The following is a 24,772-nucleotide window of genomic DNA, read 5'->3' as shown; positions in this document are numbered from 1 at the left end:
TGTACAGTGTGGTTCGTTTACAATGTGTGTTAGTAACAGACAGAAGGAGGAAGGAAACTTTCCATATGGCATTTTAGGGAAGGCTACTCCCAGGGAGGAGGTAACAACAGCTCAGCTGGCTTCTGGAGGATGCATAGAATTTGCCATGTGGACAAGGAGGGAAAAGAAGGCATTTCAGGAAGGGTAGCAGCCTAGATCTCTATATATTAGGGGAACTACAATGGGTTTAATTTTACTAGAATGTAAAAATGGAGAGAGAGCAAGCAGATCTGAGGGAGTTTGAGGAAGCAAATTAGCAGGACTTAGTGATTAACTGCATGTGAATTGTGAGGTTGAGGGTGAGGCAAAGATTTTTGGGCTTAAGGACTTGGGTACATGGTATTACCAAGAAAATCATGTATATCACAGGAGGAGTGGTGGTGGTGGGATATAATGAGTTAATATTGACATAAAGTCTTAATCTGGTTCATGAAGTGTATAACTAATTTTCCTTTCAGTGGAGACAAAAACAGATTTCCTTCTGTAGATGACATGATTTGTACTTTCATCCAGTGATGTGCTAGTAAACTGGCTCCCTGAAAAACAAAGTAGAACTTTCATTTGTAGCATTTGCTGATATCTGCAGTATAAATGCTCCTTCCAGATTTCAAGCTAATAACAGTCTACTTGCACACCACTGCCTTTTATGCCTTGACCAGTATTTGCTGAGCTTGCATGAAGTGTGAGGCATGCAGCAGTGTGCTATTTCTCATTTACTTCTTCATGCCTACCTCCCACCTTCTGCCAGTCTCCACTTTTCCCCACAAGTTGGTTTCAACAATGGCTACTTTCAAGCTTCTTGTGGGGCTCAGCCAGTGGGAATCAGCCACCAAACATCAGAATGTGGCAAGAGAGTCAGTTTGGGTAGTGACCCCCTAGTTTCTTCTTTGCCAGGTTTCAGGGTTGCCTGCATCCCCCTATGAGAACTATGGTTCTTATTGGGCAGCCTTCCCCATATTGCTCTCTCCAAATTCAGGTAACTGCCCCTTCCCCTGTCCCTTACGTCTGGGATGCTAACAGCAAGCTATCCTAGCATACTGCACTACTCCTTGTTGGTTTTTCTAAGCCCTGCCAGCACCTTTGTAAGTGGCCCTTTCATTAAATTCTCTGCAATGATCCTACTTCAGGAAATCATTTCTTTCCTGATGGAACCATGCCAATTACAAACAAAAAATAAGACAGACACAGTCCTGGTTTATAAAGAGTTTTGGAGCAATGTGACCAAAAACCAATCCTGACTTCTCCCATTATTTTTCTTTTGATGTGAGAGAATGACATTTGCAAATATTCACTTGCATGCTTTTCCATCTCCATGTCTTAGGGAAGCTGGGAACCAAGGAGACCTCTTTCCTCCCTGTCTCAAATCCTTCTAAGCCATACCACTTAGGAAGTCTCTTGAGGCTACCGGAATGTGCTGACATCGGAAGCTGATGCTGATGGTGTATCACAGAGAGAACAAATCATTTGTTGTTTTGTGTTTTCCAGCAGTGGTGGTGAATACATGCTCCTGTTATCATTTGGGGTTTTTTTTTCCTGTGTTATCTGTGGCTCATGTGTGTGAGAAAAGGCCAGCTAAGGAGGTATTTTGGAGCCACGTGTGGAGTCATAGTATTTGGCTATGGGATCTCCTTTTGAGATTTCAGAGTCCTCACAATTTCAAAGGAGGAAAAAGAGTAAATTATCTTGCAAGACTCTTCCAGCATTAACATTCTTTTCATGACTAAGGTCTGTAGTTCTGGGAGCTGCCTGTGACTATGATTTTGTGAGCATTGTTGATGGAACAGCTCTGCCTAATTAAGACAAATTTAGGAATGTGTTTTTTTAAAATGACCATGTGGGTCTCATCATTGAATAGTGCATCTAACTCAGTAGCATGCCTCTAACCAAATGATACAGCAAAGAAAAGTGTATTAGTTACGTATTGCTGAAAGACAAATAACCACAAATTTAGCAACTTAAAACAATGCACATCTGTTATCCAGTTTCTATGGATCTGAAATCTGGGAATGACTTACCGAGGGTGTGCTTCAGGGTCTTTAATATGGGTACAATCAAGGTGTTGGGCCAGAGATGGGGTCTTATCTGAAGGCTTGATGAGAAAAGATCCACTTTCAACTCATAGGATTGTTGGAAGAATTTCAGTTCCTCAAAGACTATTGAGCAGCGGGCCTCAGATTCTAGCTAGCTGTTGGCCATAGGCCACCTTCAAATCCTTGCCATGTGGGCCTCCCCAGTATGGCAACTTCCTTGAGAATCTGCTAGCAAGACAGAAGTCACAACCTTCTGAAACTTAGTGATGGAGGTGACATCCCATTACTTTCTATTGGTTTGAAATGTCACTAGGCCAGCCTCCACTCAAGGGGAGGGACTTACACAGGGCTGAATACCAGGAGGTAGGAGCTTTGGGGACCATCTTAGAGTCTGCCTGCCACATTCCTTTTTAAAAGTTTTAATTTCATTTTTACAACTTTTAATTGAAGATGATTGGCATACAATATTATATTAGTTTCAGGTGTACAACAGTGATTTAACAACTATATACATTACAAATTTCACCATGGTAAATGTAGTCACTATACAAAGTTATTATAATATGATTGACTAATATTCCCTATGCTGTACTTTTCATCCCTGTGACTTATTTTTTTATAACTGAAAGTTTATTCATCTTAATCCCTTTCACCTATTTCACTTATTCCTCTAACCCCCTCCTCTCTGGCAACCACCAGTCTGTTCTCTGTATTTATGAGTCTGATTCTGGGTTTTTGTTTGTTGGTTGGTTCATTTGTTTTTAAATTTTAGATTCCACATACAAGTGAAATCATATGGTATTTGCCTTTCTCTGATTTATTTTACTTAGCATAATACCCTCCATGCTGTCATGAGTCACAAGATGTCATTCTTTTTTATGGCTAAGTAATTTTCCACTGTGTATATATATATATATATATATATATATATATATATATATATATATATATATACCACATCTTCTTTATCCATTCATCTACAATGGATACTTACATATTTGGATATTGTAAGTAATGCTGCAATAAACATAGGGGTACATATATTTTTTCAATATCTTTTCAAGAAAAGATTCAAATTACTTTTTAAAAATGGAAACAAGTTTTAAATCTTGAGCTCTCCTAACATATTTAAAGGTTATTTTATTTGTCAAAAATAAAAAGTGACAACTAAATACAATGTGGGAATCTGGATGGAGATCTTGGAGATATTTGAATTAGGGACCTTCCTTTAGTTAAGATACTGTACCAATGTTAATTTCCTGGTTCTGACAATTATACTGTAGTTATGTAAGATGTTTGCCTTTGGTGAGCCTGGATGAAAGATACATGGAAACATTCTGTACTATTTTTATAACTTTTCTGTAAGTCAAAAAGTAGTTCCAAGTAAAAAGCCATAAAAAGTGATTTGTGAACTTAAAAATCCATAACTATATAAGTTTACTTTGTGGCTGTAGTTTATTCAATAATTTTTACCTTATGTCTTCATCAGAACATTTTTTGCAGATAAAACCTATATGTTTTTGGGGAAAGGGGGAGATGTTGGTCAAACGGTACAGTAAAGAAAAAAATCTGTGATTTTTTTCACAAGTAAACCAAATTTTTGGTAGATCTACCAGTTTAAGTTTTCTGCTTAAACTTTAGTTGAACTCTGTTAGGGACTTCTGTACAACACCAAGTGCACTTCATATATCACTTAAAAATAATCACCATTTCTAAAATAGAATTCTGATAGCCAAATCTGACTCCTCTCCTGTGCTAAGCACTGTTTTCAGATGCCAATCTGCTGTTGCTTGGATATAGACACTTATATTCTAAAATAGTGTGGTCTGTCTTACCAAACTGTTCTATGTGATGAAAAGCAAAATACTTCAACCCCTCAAAGCCAGTTAGATTACATGCAAAGCAAGAACAAGGCTCATCATTTTTGCACACTTTGTAAAAGGGCAGATAGTTATTAATACTCTATTTCACATGTCCTGGTCCAGCCATGTAAAGCTCATGGGTCTTGGTTATTTACACCTCTTAAGAGAGCTATTTGGAAACACTCCCGACATTTTTCTTGGCCCTATTTTTAGAATAGAAGGTCTAATGGTATTTTAATGTCTCTATATATTCCCAGAACAAATCTCAAAAAAAAAAGTCTGTTACCTTTTGAAATTTAGCAAAGCTGGCGGGATTATCACTGCTCTTCTGAGCATTGTGTTAATGAATGGATTTTGATTTACAGAATGTTACTGGTAAAAGGACCATGAAAAATCATCTTTTCTAAACCTCCCTTTTCCAAATAAGGAAACTGAGTCTTGGTGTGAGTGATCAGACAGTGAGAAGTGGCCAGGGGAAAGTTATAGGGTGTTAGGTGTAGGCTTTCCTGCATAAATGATCATGGTAAGAGTAAACGATAGTAAGTCAGCTTCTGAGTTAAAACTCAGGCTTAGAACATGAAAACAGTTTGCCAGGCCTCTGCATGGACCTTCATTATTCTTAATACAGAAGATTCTGAGAGAAGGTGTGAAGTGATCCAAAAATATATGGGTTCAGAAATGAGAAAAGTCCAGGAACCACTTGGAAGAGTTGAGCCCCAAATATTAGCTTTGCCGCTATCTCCCCTGCCCCATTTTCCCTTATAAATGGTACCTGGAATTCCATCAGAGATTCCTTCGCTCTAGCTGTCTTCTAAAGATGCAAAAACCTTTCGGAGGGCTAAGTGTTATCAATTACTCTGTTAGTTTCATCTCTTTTCTTCTTTGAAAGCCTAACTGTGATCTGCTCACTTGGGGAATGTAGTTTTGATTGCAGGTAGGGAAGAAGAGTTTAAGAGCAAGTAATGTTGTGGTGGAGGTGGCCATCTAAGTGGGATGTTGGAGTGGGGGTGCTCAGGATGGTATCAGAAATCGGGACCCAGATCAGGGATCAGAGGGCAAAGTATGAATGCTGAAGTGAAGCCAATCTTGCAGGTTCTCTCTGGGCTCCCTCACGCCTGGAAAAGAAAGAGAAATGACTTCACCCTTCCATTGTGCTCCTTAGCTCCTTTGGCAAATCCTGCTTCAGTGCAGGTTATCTGGGAGTTTGTAGAATGTGGAGAGAACCCAACCACTGTGCATGTGGTTAGTCTGCTGAGAAAGTGCCTATCAAGTAATGAAATAACCTTGAGTTGTGCTCTTGGAACATACAGTCCTGAAGTAAGGACTCATATGATAGGGCAGCTCATAGAATGGGTCCTTGGGTTTCAGTCCTGGCTCTTACACTATGTACCTCAGTGACCTTGTACAGGCCTTTTATTTTTCCTTCATTTTCCTTATTTGTATATTAGGAATGGGTATAATAGTACCTACCTCTTAGGGCTGTAGTGAGAGTAAATGAGTTAATGCACGTGAAGCAGCCCTTAGAGCCTGGCATAGGAATAACATATTCTCCACCATGTACCCCAGTTTTATTTGAGACAATACAATCTCTAACTTCTCTGGAATAAGATTAGAAATGTTATTTAAGTGATACTTCCTTAGTCCTGCAAATATCTAATATATTTCCTGAAAGGCAGTCGGATTGTCTTCTTTACACTGAGATACTTACCTGAACCAATTCATGTTTTATGTCCTGAACCTAATCTCAAATGTAAAACCTCTCTTTCCACATTTTCACTAACAAATTTAGTTACATATTAATGTAGGTAGTTAATTATGAGACTATCAGGATTCTAAAAGATATCCAGTTTTAAGATAAGTTTCTGAAAGGAAGGTCAAAAGCATTTGTATCTGAATGTAATTGTGAAGTAACCCTTTCCACAGTAGATATATAACAAGACCTCTCTCCCAAGATTCTTTGACAGATTCTGTCAGTTTAACTCAGTAGCCGGCACATCCCATTATGTTTCTGTCATCTGTAGATGTATGACTGGAGAATTGTAAATGTGGTTATTTGATCAAGGGATTTTTTATGGTCCAATTATTATGTCTGTATTTCAGTCTAGACAACATGGGTGAACAGATAGAACATGGACTGAAAATTAAAACATCTGGATTCTTTTCCTGCTTCTGTCGTTAAGAAGGTGTGTGACCTTGAGTCCATCCCAGAACCTCCCTGAGCCTGTCTCAAATAATTTGAAAAAGGTGTTTAAAATTTCCCACAGATCTGATACTGTGTGACTGTGTGATTGATATCTTAGTGACCCTCTGTTTGTGATGTTGGTGCTTTGCTTTGACTGACATGTATATTTTCTTTCCTAAAACCATTTGGAATGCCTTTGCCAGATCACCAGTTAGGGTGCGGGATGCAGTCTACAGCTGCTAAGTAGAAAAAGCTGCCTGAGTGTGCATGAGAACAAGCCCACAGCCTGGGCACTGCAGCAGCCTAGTTCCCAGACACAGAGCCGGGGATCCTGCGGTGTAGTCAGATGAATAACGACAGCCTCTGGGGGCATCATTCCTCTTCCCATTAACAGACAGTTTGCATTTTTCTGTTTTACAGAAGATAAAAGAGAAATCTGAGGAGATAAATAACTGTATGAATTGTTGTAGATAAATAACTGAGCTGCCACTTGTCTGCATGTCTCTTTTCCAAAGAGGCATGGAGGTTAAGGAACAGCTTGCTCTCTATCTGCCTCTCAGAGATACTCTGAATTTCTCAAAGGGAAGATAAATGAAATTAACCTATTTTGTGACCTACTTCTGCCTCCAATTTGGGGGCTTTCATTTCCATGTTAATTTACTCCTTTTGATATTAAGTAGAACTCTTATTTGGTGGGCAGGTTTACTTTGCACAGGAAATCTAAAAAAAAAAAGTCTTGGGGGAGAAATGCTTCTCTGTAAGAGATAGATGATATGTTATGGAACTAGCTTATTCCCTCTAGAATCATGAAATAGGGTGGCTGAAAGCCTGTTCTAGGACTAAATGTAGAAATTTAAGTTGTTGACTATAGTAAATATAGATGAATACTGTAGCACTGCTGGCCAACTTCTCTTTGATTTCATTATTATTTTGAGAGAAGTAGTCCTAAAAACATTAATTTTCACCTTTTCTTTTCTTCCAGTTATGGACTCCTGCCCTGTAAGTCCTTCTGTGAGGCTGCAAAAGAGGGCTGTGAATCCATCCTGGGGATGGTAAATGCCTCCTGGCCCCATTTCCTCAAATGCTCTCAGTTTAGAAACCAAATCGAAAGCAGAGATGCCGGCAGGATTTGCTTCTCACCACAACAGGAAAAAGGAAAGCAATGTAGGTGTATATGTTTCATTGCATTTTGAAAAGTTTACATTGAAGCATACCACTCATACAAGGATGATATGAATAACATGTACAATTCAATTTTATCACAGAGACCAGACCCATGTAACCAGCACCCAGATCAAGAAATAAATCATACAAATACTTGCACATGAATCTTCATAGCAGCATTATTCATAATAATCCAAAGGTGGAAACAATCCAGATGTCCCTCAACTAATGTATAGATTTAAAATAATAGTATATTCATACAGTAGATTGTTAACTGACAATAAAAATGAAGTATTGCTACATGCTACAACATGGATGAATTGTGAAAAATGCTAAATGAAAGAAGCAAATCATAAAAGGGAGCATCATCCCAGAAACACTTTCAAGCCCCCTCCCAGTCACTTCATCCTCCCAGAAGAGATTTCTCCCCTGACTTCATCTTCTTCGTCTTGCCCACTTCTGAACTTCTGTCGATGGAATCGTGCAGTATGTCCCCTTTTTGAATCTGTCTTCATTTGCTTAACATTAGGTTTCAGAGATTCATTATGTTTTCATCTTGTTGTAGTTCATTCATTCTTATTGTTGTATAGCATTGAAATATGTGATGATTCCATAATATATCTTTCTAGTCTATTGTTGATGGACATTTGAGCTGTTTTCAGCTATTATGAATAGTGATGCTATGACTATTCTTGCACATGTCTTTGATTGAACATGGTCATGTGCATGTTCAGTAAAAAAGTTTCTTAAAGTGGTGTACCAGTTTTTACTCCTGCCAGCTGTGTGTGAAAGTTGCAGTTGGCTCCAAATCCTCTTCCAGCACTTGAAATTATCAGATTTTTCATTTTAGCAATTCTGATGGTAGTGTTGTGTACCTCCTTGTGGTTGTAACTTGTACTTTCCTGAGGAATTGAATTAAAACATATTTTTGGTTACTTGAATATCTTTTTGTCAAGTGTTTGTCCCAGTATTTTCCCCATTGTTTAATAAGTAGTCTGTCTTTTTATTCTCTATTGTAGCTCTTCATGCAGTATGGATGTGTCATCTGTTGGACATATGTATTGTGAAGATTTCCCACTGTGGCTTGCCTTTTTCCTCTTATTAGTCTCTATTATGGAACAGAAGGTTTTAATTTTAATGGGTCCATATTATCACTTTTCTTTTGTGGTTCATTTCTGTTGTCTTGTTTAAGACATCTTTGCTTACCCCAAAATAGAAGTTTTTCTTTTCAGAGCTTTATTGTTTTAGTACTCACATTTATATCTACCATAATTCTGGAATTAATTTTCAGGATGGTGAGAGCTACAGAATAATGTTTTTTCAGTGTGTATATTCAATGACCCACTGCCTGTTGCTTATGTGGGGAACTGTCCTTCCCCTCTGCACTGTAATGTCATCTTTGTTATCACTTAAATGATTGATTACATATATGTCTATATCTGGACCATCTATTTGCCCTAGAACTAAGCTAATACCATACTAACTGGGTTACTGTAGTTTCATAATAAGTCTTCATATGGAATAGTGTAAGTCATCCAACTTTTTTCTTCTTAAATATTGCTTGAGTGTTCTTGGCCCTTTGCATTTTATATGCATTTTTAAATCACCTTGCAATTTTCACAAATGCTATTTTTTAAAAATTGGGATTTAATTAAATACATAGATCAAATTGGGGAGAATTGCTTTACAACATTGAGTCTTCCAACCCATAAAAATGATATACTATGGTAATCTTTAGTTAGCTATTTTTAATGAGTTATTCTTTTATTTCTTTCAGTGATGTCTTATAATTTCAACCATAGAGATCTTGCACACCTTCCCTTAGATTTATTCATATGTATCTAGTATTTTTTATTATTATAAATGGTATCTTTAAATTTTGTTTTTCTATTTGTATATAAACAAATCAGTTACTGATTTTTTATAGTTTCTGTAGATTCATTTAGATTTTCTAAGTCCACATCATGTCATCTACAAATGGGTTTTTTTCCCTTCCTTCCAATCACTATGCCTTCTGTTTCTTCTATGCCAGAGAGAAAGCTTTCGGTATTTCACTTTTAAATATGATTTGTACTGAAGGACTTTCATGGGTGCTCTGTGTCAGATTAAGGAAGCCCTTTGTATTTCTGGTTGGCTAAGTAGTTTTTTTAAAATCATGAATGGATTTTGAATTTTATTAAATTGGTTTTCTACATCTGTTGAGATATGATTTTTTTCCATGTTAAAAATATCAGCTTTAGTGAGATACAAATTATATACCATAATATTCACACTTTAAAATGTATACTTAACTGGTTTTTAATATACTTAAACCAGATACTGAACTTTTAGTACACTGTGCAACCATTGCCACCATCTAATTCCCAAACATTTTCATTACCCCCCCAAAAAAAACCCCATACTATCAGCAGCAATGCTATTTCCCCTTCCCCCAGGCTCTGGAAATCACTAATCTTTCTGTTTCTATGTGTTTGACTGTTTTGGGCATTTCATATAAATGAAATAATATAATATGGAAATTTTTGTGTTTCATTTCTTTCACTTAGCATGTTTTCAAAGTTTACCCATGTTGTAGCACGTGTTAGAGCTTCATTCATTTTATTTTTTAATTTATTTTATTATTTTTATTTGTTATCATTAATCTACAATTACATGAAGAACACTATGTTTACTAGGCTCTCACCAAGTCCCTCCCACAAACCCCATTACAGTCACTGTTCCTCAGTGTAGTAAGATGTTGCAGAATCACTACTTGTCTTCTCTGTGTTGCACAGCCCTCCCCTTTCCCCAACCCCTCACATTATACATGCTAATCATAATACCCCCTTTCTTCTTACCTGCCCTTATCCCTCCCTACCCTCCCATTCTCCCCAGTCTCTTTCCCTTTGGTAACTGTTAGTCCATTCTTGGGTTCTGTGATTCTGCTACTGTTTTGTTCCTTCAGTTTTTCTTTGTTCTTATACTCCACTTATGAGTGAAATTATTTGGTATTTGTCTTTCTCCGCTTGGCTTATTTCACTGAGCATAATACCCTCTAGCTCCATCCATGTTGTTGCAAATTGTAGGATTTGTTTTCTTCTTATGACTGAATAATATTCCATTGTGTACCACATCTTCTTTATCCATTCATCTACTGATGGACACTTAGGTTGCTTCCATTTTCTGGCTATTGTAAATAGTGCTGTGATAAACATAGGGGTGCATCTGTCTTTTTCAAACTGGGCTGCTGCATTCTTAGGGTAAATTCCTAGAAGTGAAATTCCTGGGTCAAATGGTAAGTCTATTTTGAGCATTTTGAGGAACTTCCATACTGATTTCCACAATGGTTGAACTAATTTACGTTCCCACCAGCAGTGTAGGAGGGTTCCCATTTCTCCACAACCTCGCCAACATTTGTTGTTGTTTGCCTTTTGGATGGTAGCCATTCTTACTGGTGTGAGGTGATATCTCATTGTGGTTTTAATTTGCATTTCTCTGCTAACTAGCGATGTGGAGCATCTTTTCATGTGTCTGTTGGCCATCTGAATTTCTTCTTTGGAGAACTGTCTGTTCAGCTCCTCTGCCCATTTTTTAATTGGATTATTTGCTTTTTGATTGTTGAGGTGGGTGAGCTCTTTATATATTTTGGATATCAAGCCTTTATCAGATCTGTCATTTTACAAACATACTCTCCCATACTGTAGAGTACGTTTTTGTTCTATTGATGGTGTCCTTTGCTGTACAGAAGCTTTTCAGCTTGATGTAGTCCCACTTGTTCATTTTTGCTTTTGTTTTCCTTGCCCGGGGAGATATGTTCATGAAGAAGTCACTCATGTTTATGTCCAAGAGATTTTTGCCTATGTTTTTTTCTAAGAGTTTTATGGTTTCATGACTTACATTCAGGTCTTTGATCCATTTCGAATTTACTTTTGTGTATGGGGTTAGACAGTGATCCAGTTTCATTCTCTTACATCTAGCTGTCCAGTTTCAACAGCACCATCTGTTGAAGAGACTGTCATTTCCCCATTGTATGTCCATGGCTCCTTTATCAAATATTAATTGACCATATATGTTTGGGTTAATGTCTGGAGTCTCTAATCTGTTCCACTGGTCTGTGGCTCTGTTCTTGTGCCAGTACCAAAAATGTCTTGATTACTATTATGGCTTTGTAGTAGAGCTTGATGTTGGGGAGTGAGATCTCCCCCACTTTATTCTTCTTTCTCAGGATTGCTTTGGCTATTCGGGGTTGTTGGTGTTTCCATATGAATTTTTGAACTATTTGTTCCAGTTCATTGAAGAATGTTGTTGGTAATTTGATAAGGATTACATCAAATCTGTATATTGCTTTGGGCAGGATGGCCATTTTGACAATATTAATTCTTCCTAGCCAAGAGCATGGGATGAGTTTCCATTTGTTAGTGTCCTCTTTAATTTCTCTTAAGAGTGTCTTGTAGTTTTCAGGGTATAGGTCTTTCACTTCTTTGGTTAGGTTTATTCCTAGGTATTTTATTCTTTTTGATGCAATTGTGAATGGAATTGTTTTCCTGATTTCTCTTCCTATTGGTTCATTATTAGTGTATAGGAAAGCAACAGATTTCTGTGTGTTAATTTTGTATCCTGCAACTTTGCTGTGTTCCGATATCAGTTCTAGTAGTTTTGGAGTGGAGTCTTTAGGGTATTTTATGTACAATATCATGTCATCTGCAAATAGTGACAGTTTAATTTCTTCTTTACCAATCTGAATTCCTTGTATTTCTTTGTTTTGTCTAATTGCCATGGTTAGGACCTCCAGTACTATGTTAAATAACAGTGGGGAGAGTGGGCGTCCCTGTCTTGTTCCCGATCTCAGAGGAAAAGCTTTCAGCTTCTCGCTGTTCAGTATGATGTTAGCTGTGGGTTTATCATGTATGGCCTTTATTATGTTGAGGTACTTGCCCTCTATACCCATTTTGCTGAGAGTTTTTATCATGAATGGATGTTGAATTTTGTCGAATGCTTTTTCAGCATCTATGGAGATGATCATGTGGCTTTTGTTCTTCTTTTTGTTGATGTGGTGGATGATGTTGATGGATTTTCGAGTGTTGTACCATCCTTGCATCCCTGGGATGAATCCTACTTGGTCGTGGTGTATGATCCTTTTGACATATTTTTGAATTCAGTTTGCTAATATTTTATTGAGTATTTTTGCATTTGCATCTATGTTCATCAGGGATATTGGTCTGTAATTTTCTTTTTTGGTGGGGTCTTTGCCTGGTTTTGGTATTAGGGTGATGTTGGCTTCATAGAATGAGTTTGGGATATTCCCTTCTCTTCTATTTTTTAGAGAACTTTAAGGAGAATGGGTATTATGTCTTCTCTGTACATCTGATAAAATTCTGTGGTAAATCCATGTGTCCCGGGGGTTTTGTTCTTGGGTAGTTTTTTGATTACCACTTCAATTTCGTTGCTGGTAATTGGTCTGTTTAGATTTTCTGTTTCTTTCTGGGTCAGTCTTGGAAGGTTGTATTTTTCTAGGAAGTTGTCCGTTTCTTCTAGGTTTTCCAGCTTGTTAGCATATAGGTTTTCATAGTAGTCTTTAATAATTCTTGGTATTTTGGTGGGGTCCGTCATGATTTTTCCTTTCTCGTTTCTGATTCTGTTGATGTGTGTTGGTTCTCTTTTTCTCTTAATTAATCTGGCTAGAGGCTTATCTTTTTTGTTTAATTTTTCAAAGAACCAGCTCTTTTTTTCATTGATTTTTTCTATTGTTTTATTCTTCTCAATTTTGTTTATTTCTTCTCTGATATTTATTATGTTCCACCTTCTGCTGACGTTAGGCCTCATTTGTTCTTCTTTTTCCAGTTTCTATAATTGTGATGTTAGACTATTCATTTGGGATTGTTCTTCCTTCTTCAAGTGTGCCTGGATTGCTATATACTTTCCTCTTAAGACTTCTTTCACTGCGTCTCACAGAGGTTGGGGCTTTGTGTTGTTGTTGTCATTTGTTTCCATATATTCCTTGATCTCTATTTTAATTTGTTTGCTGATCCATTGATTATTTAGGAACATGTTGTTAAGCCTCCATGTGTTTGTGAGCCTTTTTGTTTTCTTTGTACAATTTATTTCTAGTTTTATACCTTTGTGGTCTGAAAAGTTGGTTGGTAGAATTTCAATATTTTGGAATTTACTGAGGCTCTTTTTGTGGCCTAGTATGTGGTCTATTCTGGAGAATGTTCCATGTGCACTTGCGAAGAATGTGTATCCTGTTGCTTTTGGATGTAGAGTTCTATAGATGTCTATTAGGTCCATCTGTTCTTCTGTGTTGTTCAGTGCCTCTGTGTCCTTACTTATTTTCTGTCTGGTGGATCTATCCTTTGGAGTGAGTGGTGTGCTGAAGTCTCCTAAAATGAGTGCATTGCATTCTATTTCCTCCTTTAGTTCGGTTAGTATATTTTTCACATATGCTGGTGCTCCTGTGTTGGGTGCATATATACTTATAATGGTTATATACTCTTGTTGGACTGAGCCCTTTATCATTATGTAATGTCCTTCTTTATCTCTTGTTATTTTCTTTGTTTTGAAGTCTATTTTGTCTGATCCTAGTACTGCAACACCTGCTTTTTTCTCCCTGTTGTTTGCATGAAATATCTTTTTCCATCCCTTGACTTTTAGTCTGTGCACATCTTTGGGTTTGAGGTGAGTCTCTTGTAAGCAGCATATAGATGGGTCTTGCTTTTTTATCCATTCTATTACTCTGTGTCTTTTGATTGGTGCATTCAGCCCATTAACATTTAGGGTGACTATTGAAAGATATGTACTTATTGCCATTGCAGGCTTTAAATTCGTGGTTACCAAAGGTTCAAGGTTAGCCTCTTTAGTATCTTACTGTCTAACTTAAGTCACTTATTGAGCTGTTATAAACACTGTCTGGTGATTCTTTATTTCTCTCCCTTCTTTTTCCTCCTCCTCCATTCTTTATATGTTGGTTGTTTTATTCTGTGCTCTTTTGTGTTTCCTTTAACTGCTTTTGTGGGTAGTTGATTTTATTTTTTGCCTTTAGTTAGTATTTGGTTGGTCTGCTTTCTTTGCTTCGATTTCATTTTCTCTGGTGACATTTGTTTAGTCTTAGGGGTGCTCCCATCTAGAGAAGTCCTTCTAAGATACCCTGTAGAGTTGGTATGTGGGAGGCAAATTCTCTCAACTTTTGCTTGTCTGGGAATTGTTTAATCCCTCCTTCATATTTAAATGATAATCGTGCTGGATATAGTATTCTTGATTCAAGGCCCTTCTGTTTCATTGCATTAAATATATCATGCCATTCTCTTCTGGCCTGTAAGGTTTCTGTTGAGAAGTCTGATGATAGCCTGATGGGTTTTCCTTTGTAGGTGACCTTTTTCCTCTCTCTAGCTGCCTTTAAATCTCTGTCCTTGTCCTTGATCTTTGCCATTTTAATTATTATGTCTTGGTGTTGTCCTCCTTGGGTCCCTTCTGTTGGGAGTTCTGTGTACTTTCATGGTCTGATGGATTATTTCCTCCCCCAGTTTGGGGATTGTTTTCAGCAATTATTTCTTCAAAGACACTTTCTATCCCTTTTTCTGTTTCTTCTTCAGGTACCCCTATAATGTGGATATTGTTCCCTGTTGGATTGGTCACACAGTTCTCTTAATACTGTTTCATTCCTTGAGATCCTTTTATCTCTCTCTGCATCAGCTTCTATGCATTCCTGTTCTCTGGTTTCTATTCCATCAATGGCTTCTTGCATCTTTTCCATTCTGCTTATAAATCCTTCCAGAGATTGTTTCATATGTGTAATCTCCCTCCAGACATCTTCTCTTTACTCTTGCATGTTTCCCTGCAGCTCCGTCAGCATGGTTATGACCTTTATTTTGAATTCTTTTTCAGGAAGATTGGTTAGGTCTATCTCCTTCTCACGGGATGACTCTGTGATTTTGGTCTGTATAAAATTCTTCTGCCTTTTCATGGTGATAGAGATAGTTGTGCGGAGCTGGCGCGTGTTACAGCTGGGAGAACATCCTTTCTTGCTTGTGGCCTTCCTCTCCTGGGAGAACAGCGACTTCTAGCGGCTTGTGGTGGGCAGCTGCAGGCAGACGGGGCCTCTGATTCTTGCCTGGCTGCTATGGAGTTTAGCTCTGCAGTTGCCGTGGGCGTGGCCTGCCTCAGGCTTCTACTGCAATATGGCAGAGGTGTGTCAGAGGGGAAACGGCCAGGAGGCTGTTTATCTCCGTGAGCGGCCTCCGGGCTGTGCTGCTGCCCAGGAGGTTAGGGCACCTGAAGTTCTCTGGGATTCCCTGCTGCTGGGCAAAGTGTCCTGGGATGCTTCCGTCCAGCTGTGGGGTCACTGTTCCTTTAAGAATTTCAAAAAGCATTCGCTTTTGGGGGCCATCAGGTGAGAAATTGGGGATCAACAGAGGTGAGGCTTAGAACCTCACCCCCCTGTTTTGAGCGAAATCTTGTGCATCTGTGGATGTTTTGTTGCCCTTGTCTAGCTTGGATTAATACTTAGCCTATAGGCACACACCTGATCATCTACATTTGCTTTCTTACAGCACTAAACTATATTTTCTACCTTTATCTTGCATCTACCTACCACTTCAGAATTTTATTAAAAATAAAAATAATAATAGTAATAATAAGGGAGAAATGTGGGATTCACATATAAATCAAGTATAAAAATCAAAAGATATTCATATTTGACCTGATTGTTTATAGTTCATAATGCGTGATCAAAACCGAAAGTTTCTGTGATGACTGTCCTTGCACTGTTCACCATCTAAGAACTTATTCACTATGTAAGAATTTGTTCACCATGTAAGAACTTGTTCGTGGTGCTTCAGAAGATCGGAGACTGATGAGAATTAGGCTTGGGGTGGATTAATGACTGTGCATTGAGTCCCCTGTACAGAATTTTATTGTTGTTAACTGTTAACAACCATTTGATCAATAAATATGAGAGATGCCCTCTCAAAAAAAAAAAAAGGGAAAAAAAAAAAGCTTTTCTTCTAGTGTGGTTGAAATAAACATAACACAAAAATTTTTTTTAAAAAAGCACTCGCTTTTCTTTGTCCCAGGGGCTCTGGCTGCGGGGTCCCACTCACAGGTCTTACTGTCCTGTTTCCCTAGTTTCCAGCACCCCATGCACGCGCTGTGTGTCTGCGCTCCAGTGCGGCTGGCTAAGGCTGGGTGTTCAGCAGTCCTGGGCTCCTTCTCCCTCCCTGCTCTGACACCTCTCCTCCCGCTGGGAGCTGGGGTGAGGGGCGCTCGGGTGCCACTGGCCACAGCTTGTATCTTACCCCCTTCTTGAGGCGCTGGGTTCTCGCAGGTGCGGATGTAGTCTGGCTATTGTCCTGTGTCTTCTGGTTTCTCTTTTAGAAAGAGTTGTATTTGTTCTATTTTCAAAAATATATATGGTTTTCGGAGGAGATTTCCGCTGCTCTACTCATTCCGCCATTTTGGCTCGACCCCCACTTCATTCATTTTTATTGCCAGTTTATATTCCACTGTATGAATATACTATTTTCAAAATCCATACATTAGTGGAGGAATATTTGGTTTGTTTCCACATTTTGGTTATTATGAACAATGCTGCTATGAACATTCAAGTACAAGTTTTTGGGTGAAAATATGTTTTTCTTTTTTAAATATTTTTCTTTTTATTGAAGTATTGTTGATATACAATCTTATATTGGTTTCAAGTATATAACAGTCATTCAATAGTTACCCATATTTTTAAATCTTCACCCCCTCTAGTGCAGTTACTATCTGTCAACATAAAAAGATGGTGAACATATGTTTTCATTTCTCTTGGACATAGTTGGAGTGGAATTGCTGTGACTAGTAATAACTCTATGTTTAACATTTTGAGGAAATGCCAGTCCCGCTGTATGAGGGTTTCCATTTCTCCACATCCTCACCAACACTTATTGTTATTCTTTTTGATTATAACTAGTGGGTGTGAAATGATAGCTCATTGTGGTTTTGTTTTGAATTTTGCTAATGACTAATTATGTTAATATTTCAACATTTCATGAGATGGTAGTCTTTTTAGAAATGTCTTTTCCCTGCATGTCTTTTTAGAAATAACTATTCAAATATTTCACCTATCTTTAAAAGAGATAATTGGCAAATAGTAAGAATTCTTCATCTATTCTGAATGCAAGTCATTTATCAGATATATGATTTGAAAATATTTTCTCATATTCTGTGGGGTGTCTATTCACTTTCTTGATTGTATCCTTTGAAGCACAAAAGATATTTTTAACTTTGAAGAAGTCCAGTTTATCTTTTTTTGTCACTTCTGCTTTTAGAGTCATGTCTAAAAAATCATATCCTAACTCAAGGTCACAATATGTACTCGTATGTTTTTTTCTGAGAGTTTTATGGTTTTAGTTCTTTCCTCAGGTCATCAATTAATTTTGAATTAATTTTCATACATGGTATGAGGTAGGGGGTTTAACCTCATGTAATTATATCAGCATCAGTTATTGAAGACACTGTTGTTTCCTCATTAAATGGACTTGGTATCCTTGTCAAAATTAATTGGTCATAGACATATGGGCTAATTTCTGAACTCTCAACTATATTCTATTGATCTATATGTCTATCTTCATGTGAATACTGACTATCTTGATTAATGTAGCTTTGTAGTAAAAATGAGTTCTGCAAAGAAGAACATTTTATAATGATAAAAGAGTTAACCCATCTGGAAGGCATAATGTAATGAACAACTCAGAAATACATTAAGCAAAAATGGATAGAATTGAAAGGAAAAAAGATAACAACAATACTCCTTGTTCAATAATGGATAGAACAACTAGGTACAAGGTAGACAAAGAAACAGAAGACTTGAAAAACAATATAAATCAACTCAACAGACATCTGTAGAACACTCCACCCACAATAGTAAGCAGAATTTATGTAAACATATATGTACCTCAAAATTTCCATTTTCTGACTTCCAACTTATTTGTGTCTTTGAATATGAATTGAGTCTCTTGTAGACAGCATGAAGTTGAATCTTTTTTTTAATCTACTAGGCAAATCTCAGTCTTTTGATTGTAGTGTTTAATTTATTTACATTTAATGAACTACTGATAAGTTTAGATCCACATCTTCTATTTTGCTATTTGTTTTCTATGTGTCATTTTTTTGTTCTTCTACCCTCCATTACATCCTTTTCTATTGGATATTTTTCTAGTACACTCTTTCGATTTCTTATCTTTGATTGTAGTCTTGAGTTGTTCTTTATTGGTTGCTCTGGGACTTACAATTAACATCTTAGGTTTTAACAATCTAGGTCAGATTAATATCAACTTAATTTCAACAGTACACAAACTTTGCTTCTGTATAACTTTTCTCCCTATCCCCTTCTTTGCTCCATTAGTGTTATGCAAATTATGTCTTTACACATAAACCCACCAGCATAGTTTTACAATTAGTGATTTAATTGTAACTTAGTTGTATTTTAATTGTAATTTAGTTGTCTTTTAAATAGAGATAATAAGAAAAAATTTAATTGTAATTTAATTTAGTTGTCTTTTAAATAAGATGTAATAAGAAAAAGATTTACAAGCCAAAAGTCATTCATACTGTCTTTTATATTTACCTACCTAATTACCTCTACTGGTACTATTTATTTCTTCATGTGGATTTAAGTTACTATCTACTATCCTTTCATTTTATTCTGAAGGCCTCCTTTTAGTAGTTCTCAGAGGGCAATTCTGCTGGTGGCAAATTCTTTCAGCTTTTTAAAAATCTAGAAATGTCCCATTTTATCCTTCATTTTATAAAGAATGTTTACTATATATAGAATTATTGGTTGACAGTCCCTTATTTTCAGTGCTTTAAATATATAATCTAACTTCCTTGTAGACTCATGCTTTCTAATGAGAAATCAACTGTTAATCTTACTAAGGATCCATTTTCCTGGATAAGTTGCTTGTCTCTTGATGTTTTCAAGATTCTCTCCATCTTTGGCTTCTGATAGTTTGATTATGGTGTGTCTATGTGAGGATCTTTTTGAGTTTATTGTGCTTGTTGAATGTATAGATTAATGTTTTGTATCATTTGAGATGTTTTCAACTATTATATCTTCAAATATTTTTTCTGACCCACTCTCTCTCCTTTCTGTGACTAGAAGCCCATCAATTTTATTTGTCTTTTCAATGAAATATTTTTTGGTTTCATTAATTTTTCTATTATATGTTTGCTTTCTATTTCCTTAATTTATACTTGTATCCTTTTTTTTATCCCCATACCCCCCCAGCCCCCCTGTAAACTAGGGGTTTACATTTGCACCTGTCTTGGTTAGCTATTTAATCTTTCTCTGGAGCTTGACCACTCTGACTCTTAATTACTGGGCATGATCAGTTTTCTACACTCCCTCATTACATTATGTAATAGCCTGTTTCTGAGCTACTAGACGGGCCCTTTGGTTTTCACACATGCATTACAATTACTTGTAACTTTGGGTTATCTTTTTCTAGGTCATTGATGTGTAGCAGTAAGCCATCCAATCCATTGTCCTTATAGTTATTTTCCTTTGTACTTCTCAAATACTTGAAAAGTTAACCCATTCAGTGCATCACTTTCTGTAGGTATATTGTTCTAATTCACCTCTGATGAGGGTTTTAACAATTGGATTACCTTATTGTACCAGAGAATGTCTTCCCTACTCACCATGAATGACAGCAGCTTCACTGGCATCCCAGCCATGAGTGATCCAGATCGATGACCCCATCTTATTGCTTTCTTGGACCACTCCTGAGACTGTTACAAGTTGGGTTTTCCAGAAGCAGTCATTGAGATGGAGCTTGTTGTACAGGGTACTTATTAGGTATCAGCACTTGTGTTACTAAGGAGGGAGAGAAAGCAGGATTGGGTAGGTGGAAAAATTGAAATTCTATCCAGGACCATAAAAGTCTCTGCCAAATCCAGGGGGAGCTCTGGAATGAATATGTCTTGAGAGAATATATAGGGAGCTCTGGAATGTATGTGGCCTTGTTCCACATTGGGCTAAAATAGCTGGGTCCTTTTATCCCCACCTCAGTCGGTCACTGGATGTGGTCCTTCCTGCGAAGCGTGTGCCCATGGGTGAGGCAGCTCTCTTCAGCAGAGGCCAAATCTGAAGGAGCTGAAGGCTGTTGACTGACAGCTAGGCAGCAAATCCTCTTCTGAAGGTAGGTACATAGAGTGGGAATGGATGACCTCAATCCAACAGAGATTGAGCTGATTTTGTTGTTTTGATAAGGCTCTGTCTGCCTCTAGTTTGTCTCCAGTCTTACAGGGTACTTCTCCAGTGGTTCTAAATGAGAAACTAAGGTGCTTGCTACATTCCTGTCCACCTCAGACAGTCCTAAATTCAATTTTTTCTTCTCAGAACAATAGATTCCTGCAATTTCCACTTTGCTTGGTGGAAGTTTTCTTCCTAGCTCTCTAGCATTTTGCTCCTTGTGACAGATGCCTCAAGGGAACATCCTTCCAAGTGATAGGTGCATTTGTTTGTGTCTCTGTTCTTACTGCATACTTGGCCCCTTAATGCCCTGTACCTTTGGCAGCACCAAATTCTAGTTTTTGTCTCTCTACCCCTGTGGGATTGCCAAAAGTTCTACTGTTCTCTCTGCCTCTTTGCATGTCCAGATCCTCAGTTTCTAGCACAATGCCAAGTATTGGCAAGTTCTACAAGGGAAAAAGCATTCACAGAAGGTAGATTCTTGTTCTACAGTTATCTTCCTCCTGGGATCTTGGCCACTCACATTCTAATAGTCTCATTGGCTATTAGATGCCTTTAAACAGATGTTATTAATGTTTTATCTGGCTGTCCTAGTTTTACTTGATGAGGGCTTTGACCTGCTGCAAGTTACTACATTGTAGCCAGAAGTAGAAGCTTGTTTTCTTTCTTTTGAACAGTGTTTAGTAGAGGTCTGTTGCTAAGTTAGGATTCCATCTGAAAGACCGTATATTGCAATAAGCTAACAGAAGAATGAGTGAGTATATCTGAAAGAAAAATCCTTCAAGTCCTCTTTTTCAGCTATATTTGCTTCTATTTTGATAAGAACACTTTATTAGTGGTCATTTGGAAAATGTAGGCTGTTGGTACATGATTTAAGAATCTACAGGGAAAATTCAAAAATCAATTTTCTTTAACAGTGATGGTAAAAAGTTTCAGTTCTTGAAAATCAAAAAGAACACTTTTAGTGTTATTTAATAGCTCAAATTGAAATGCCACTTAATATAGTTTCTCCAGATATCATAAGATATTACAGATATTTCAATTTTGGAAAAGATCTTGGCAGTTCAATGAAACATTTATATTTAAAAAGATGTTTAAAGAGAACAGAAATTTCCTAAGAATACTCATCTGAGATCCTCTAGTTATCATGATCTTTTTAGAATTCTTGGTTGTCATATTTTTTCCATGTAGAATTCATTCTCTGAAAATGAGTCTGTTAAATAGTATTTGATGCAATATTTTCCTAGAATTTAAAATAATCATTCTGCCTCATGCTTGATGTTAAACAGGATGTTAGCCATTGTAGATATGTTCATCATTCATGTGCTAGGGAGAAAGCTACTGCTACCTATGATCTGTGTGTATGCCTGAGGATATCATTTCTAGCATGCACAGTTGCTAAAAATATGTTCCTGTACCAAGAATGCATTGTATTCCAACTAGAAAAGTATTTGTTATATAATAGAATCTTAATAATATAAGAGTTTATTCTATAGGGCCATTTATAAATATAATTCAAAAGTCCTTTTCTCATTTTGTCATTTATTCAGTGAATATTAAGTACCTATTCTATTCTGAGCATCAATCCCAGGTGAGCTGAAAAAATAAAAGTAATTTCAATGATCATTGTAGTAGTTTATACCTGTCTAGTGCAGTGGTCCTCAAGCAGGGATGATTTTGTAGCCCCCACCTGGAAACTTGGCAATGTCTGTAGACATTTTGGTTGTTATAGCTCTAGATACAGAAGTGACATCCTATAATACCCAGAACAAACTTGGTCTAGGGCTTTATGTTGTGCAAAGTATTTAATAATAATAATAATAATAATAATACTTCCCATGCTTCCTACCTTTAAGTAGTGTCAACCCTAAGCTGGTGCACCCACAGGTGAGAACCAATATAACAAGAACACAGTAAGTGCACTGAAACATGCTGTCATACAGAAGCCACAAAGGGACACAGGTTAGTGTGAAGTAGAATGGAGTCAGTTACACAGAGGAATTCTGAAAACTGAAAAGGGGAAGGGTCCTGCTTGGTAAAGAGGAAGAGAAAGGGTGTCCTGGTGTAGGCCTTCAGCACTGTGAGCTTGTGTTGGGCATCAGGCTCCTACTTGGCCCATGAGATGAATGGTGATTAAATGTTGACTCCCATCTTAGTTTTCTCCTTGCCTCTTGAGGAATCACTCACCCCAAGAAAAGAGTAATTTCTCCCTTTATGTGACGGACCCCGTTCTCACTTCCAAAGTGCTTTTACAGCTGTTAGCTCACCATGCTTCCAGGGTAAATTTCTGAGGTATTATTATTTTTGCTTTATAAATTAGGAAACTGAGGTTCTAGGAGGTGACTCCAGGGTTATTTTAAATCCAGCCCTCCTCCCTGGGCTCAATTGTCTACCCAGCAATCCACCTTCCTGGGGTTCGATTATTAATCCTAGAACACTATCCTCTCTTACAGCCCCTTACTCACAAGAGCTTTCAAAATGTTTTTTTCAGACTGAATTGAACCAAAACCTACAACTTATAACAGCTGCTTTTCCCAACAGCTCTGTAAATTCAGTTCATCTTCTCTTAGCATCCTTTAAAATCAGTCAATATCCTGAAGACATTTTCTTCTTATATAGAAGGATACACGCTTTCCTGTCCTTTCTATCTTATGTTGATGCTAGGCCCTTTGAAGTAAATAATGTGCTTAAGTGATAATGCTGTGAGAACTGTTCTTCAGGGGTTTTAAAATAAACATTTGTGCATGTTTCCATAGTTAAGCTGTGAGAACCCAGGGGGCTAAAGGTCAAGGCCCATCAGTCATTCTGAGCTTTCTGGCTAATTCTTTACTCCACCTTGTCTGTAATCATTTATAGAAAGTAGTTTTTAGATGGTATTTCTGTGACTCTAAAGAGATCTCCCCTGCCTTGGTACAGCTTCAGCTATTTACTCTCATTTTCCTCTTCCTTTTCCTAGTATCTTATTTGCTTTTCTAGCTCTGGTTGCTGATAGCAACCATTTCAGTGCATTAGTAGCAAAATTGTTGTTTTGGGATGTTGGCAAAACACATACTTTGAATTTTCCTATTGAATAGTGGGTTCATTTGGGAGAAATAATGCAATACTATTTCTTCGGGATACTTAGTATCAATGTTTTGCCAGAGATAGATGATTATAGAAAGCATGATGGAGGTACTAAAAACTAGTCATGTACTTTTCATTACAATGAATAGTCAAATAAAACGAGATTTTCCTAGAATCTCAAAACTTCCTACATTTATAATTTAAATTACTTACAAATTTAAATTATAGAAACATTTTTTCTTGCATATATAGATGCTTCTTTTAAGGGTGCCAAACTTAGACCTGAAGACTTGTATTCAAGCCTTGACTGTTTTACTTCCTGGGTGGTCTTGAGCAAGTTTCTTAAATCCTTTTAACCTCTCTTTCCTTAGCTTTACAGTAGGAATAATAATACATAGGTAGGTAGAACTTTTTTATGGGCTAAATCAGATAATGTATTTTAAAGAATTTTAGAAGCTATAACATACTATGAAAATGTAAATGCTTCAATTCAACAGACATTTAGAAGCATATTCTATGTACCAGCTATTTTATCAGGAGCTGGAAAAGAAAAGATGACATGCATACTTTTAAAGAGCTTGTAGTGCAGTGGAGACATAGACATACAAGTGCAGAGGCAGGGCCTGAGACAAGGATTTGAACATAAATGGTGTATTTGGGAGAGGCATGGGACAGTGCGGGAGCAGGGAGGTGATGCAGGGAAGGAAAGATGGCCAATAAAGGTAAATTATTAAGCCATTGACCATAGTGGGCAACTGGAGCTTAATCTCATGGGAAAATATGGGAAATATGGCTTAGAATTACCCCCTAGAGGGATGAGGTAGCTAGGATATGCACTTACATCCTTCAGCCTTTGTAACTGATAGCATCTACTACAACCCATAAGTACAATGTCTTACAAGAGCAGAGAAATGGAACTGTGGAGGAGGAAGTATGAAACTAGGCTGTACCCTGAGTGGAAGGCTTCTGTCCCTGTTGATTTCTCCTTCATCGGCAGCACTCTCTTTGCCTTTGGTTTCTAGAACACTGCTCTGTTTTGGTCTGCTTCCCACCACTCTGGCCACACTCCAGTCTCTTTCCTTTTCCTCTACTGACCACTTAAATGTTGGTATTCCACAGGATTCTAGTCTCGGCCCTCTTTCCTTGATATTCCACACATTTTCCCTGGGAAATCTTTTACTTGCGTGTGGCCTCCTAAGTACTGATTACTCTTAAATCTGTATTT

General features: G+C 37.3%; 1 protein-coding gene across 8 annotated transcripts in view; it reads left to right on the top strand.

Moving 5' to 3' along the window:
- The window catches only part of CORIN (corin, serine peptidase), a 226,403-nt gene that overhangs the window by 84,179 nt on the left and 117,452 nt on the right, over positions 1-24,772 (top strand). For 7 of the 8 annotated variants that reach the window (XM_036892587.2, XM_036892586.2, XM_036892590.2 and 4 more), the window contains one exon: positions 7,096-7,277. The exons of the other annotated variant lie outside the window; for it this stretch is intronic. In XM_036892587.2, the coding sequence (XP_036748482.2) occupies positions 7,096-7,277 (182 nt within the window). The remainder of the gene's footprint in view (positions 1-7,095; positions 7,278-24,772) is intronic. 8 annotated transcript variants of the gene reach the window in all.

This window comes from Manis pentadactyla, chromosome 5 (assembly GCF_030020395.1).
Source record: "Manis pentadactyla isolate mManPen7 chromosome 5, mManPen7.hap1, whole genome shotgun sequence".
NCBI lineage: Eukaryota > Metazoa > Chordata > Mammalia > Pholidota > Manidae > Manis > Manis pentadactyla.
The sequence above is the reverse complement of the archived record's forward strand: the minus strand, read 5'-3'. Positions and strand labels throughout refer to the sequence as shown.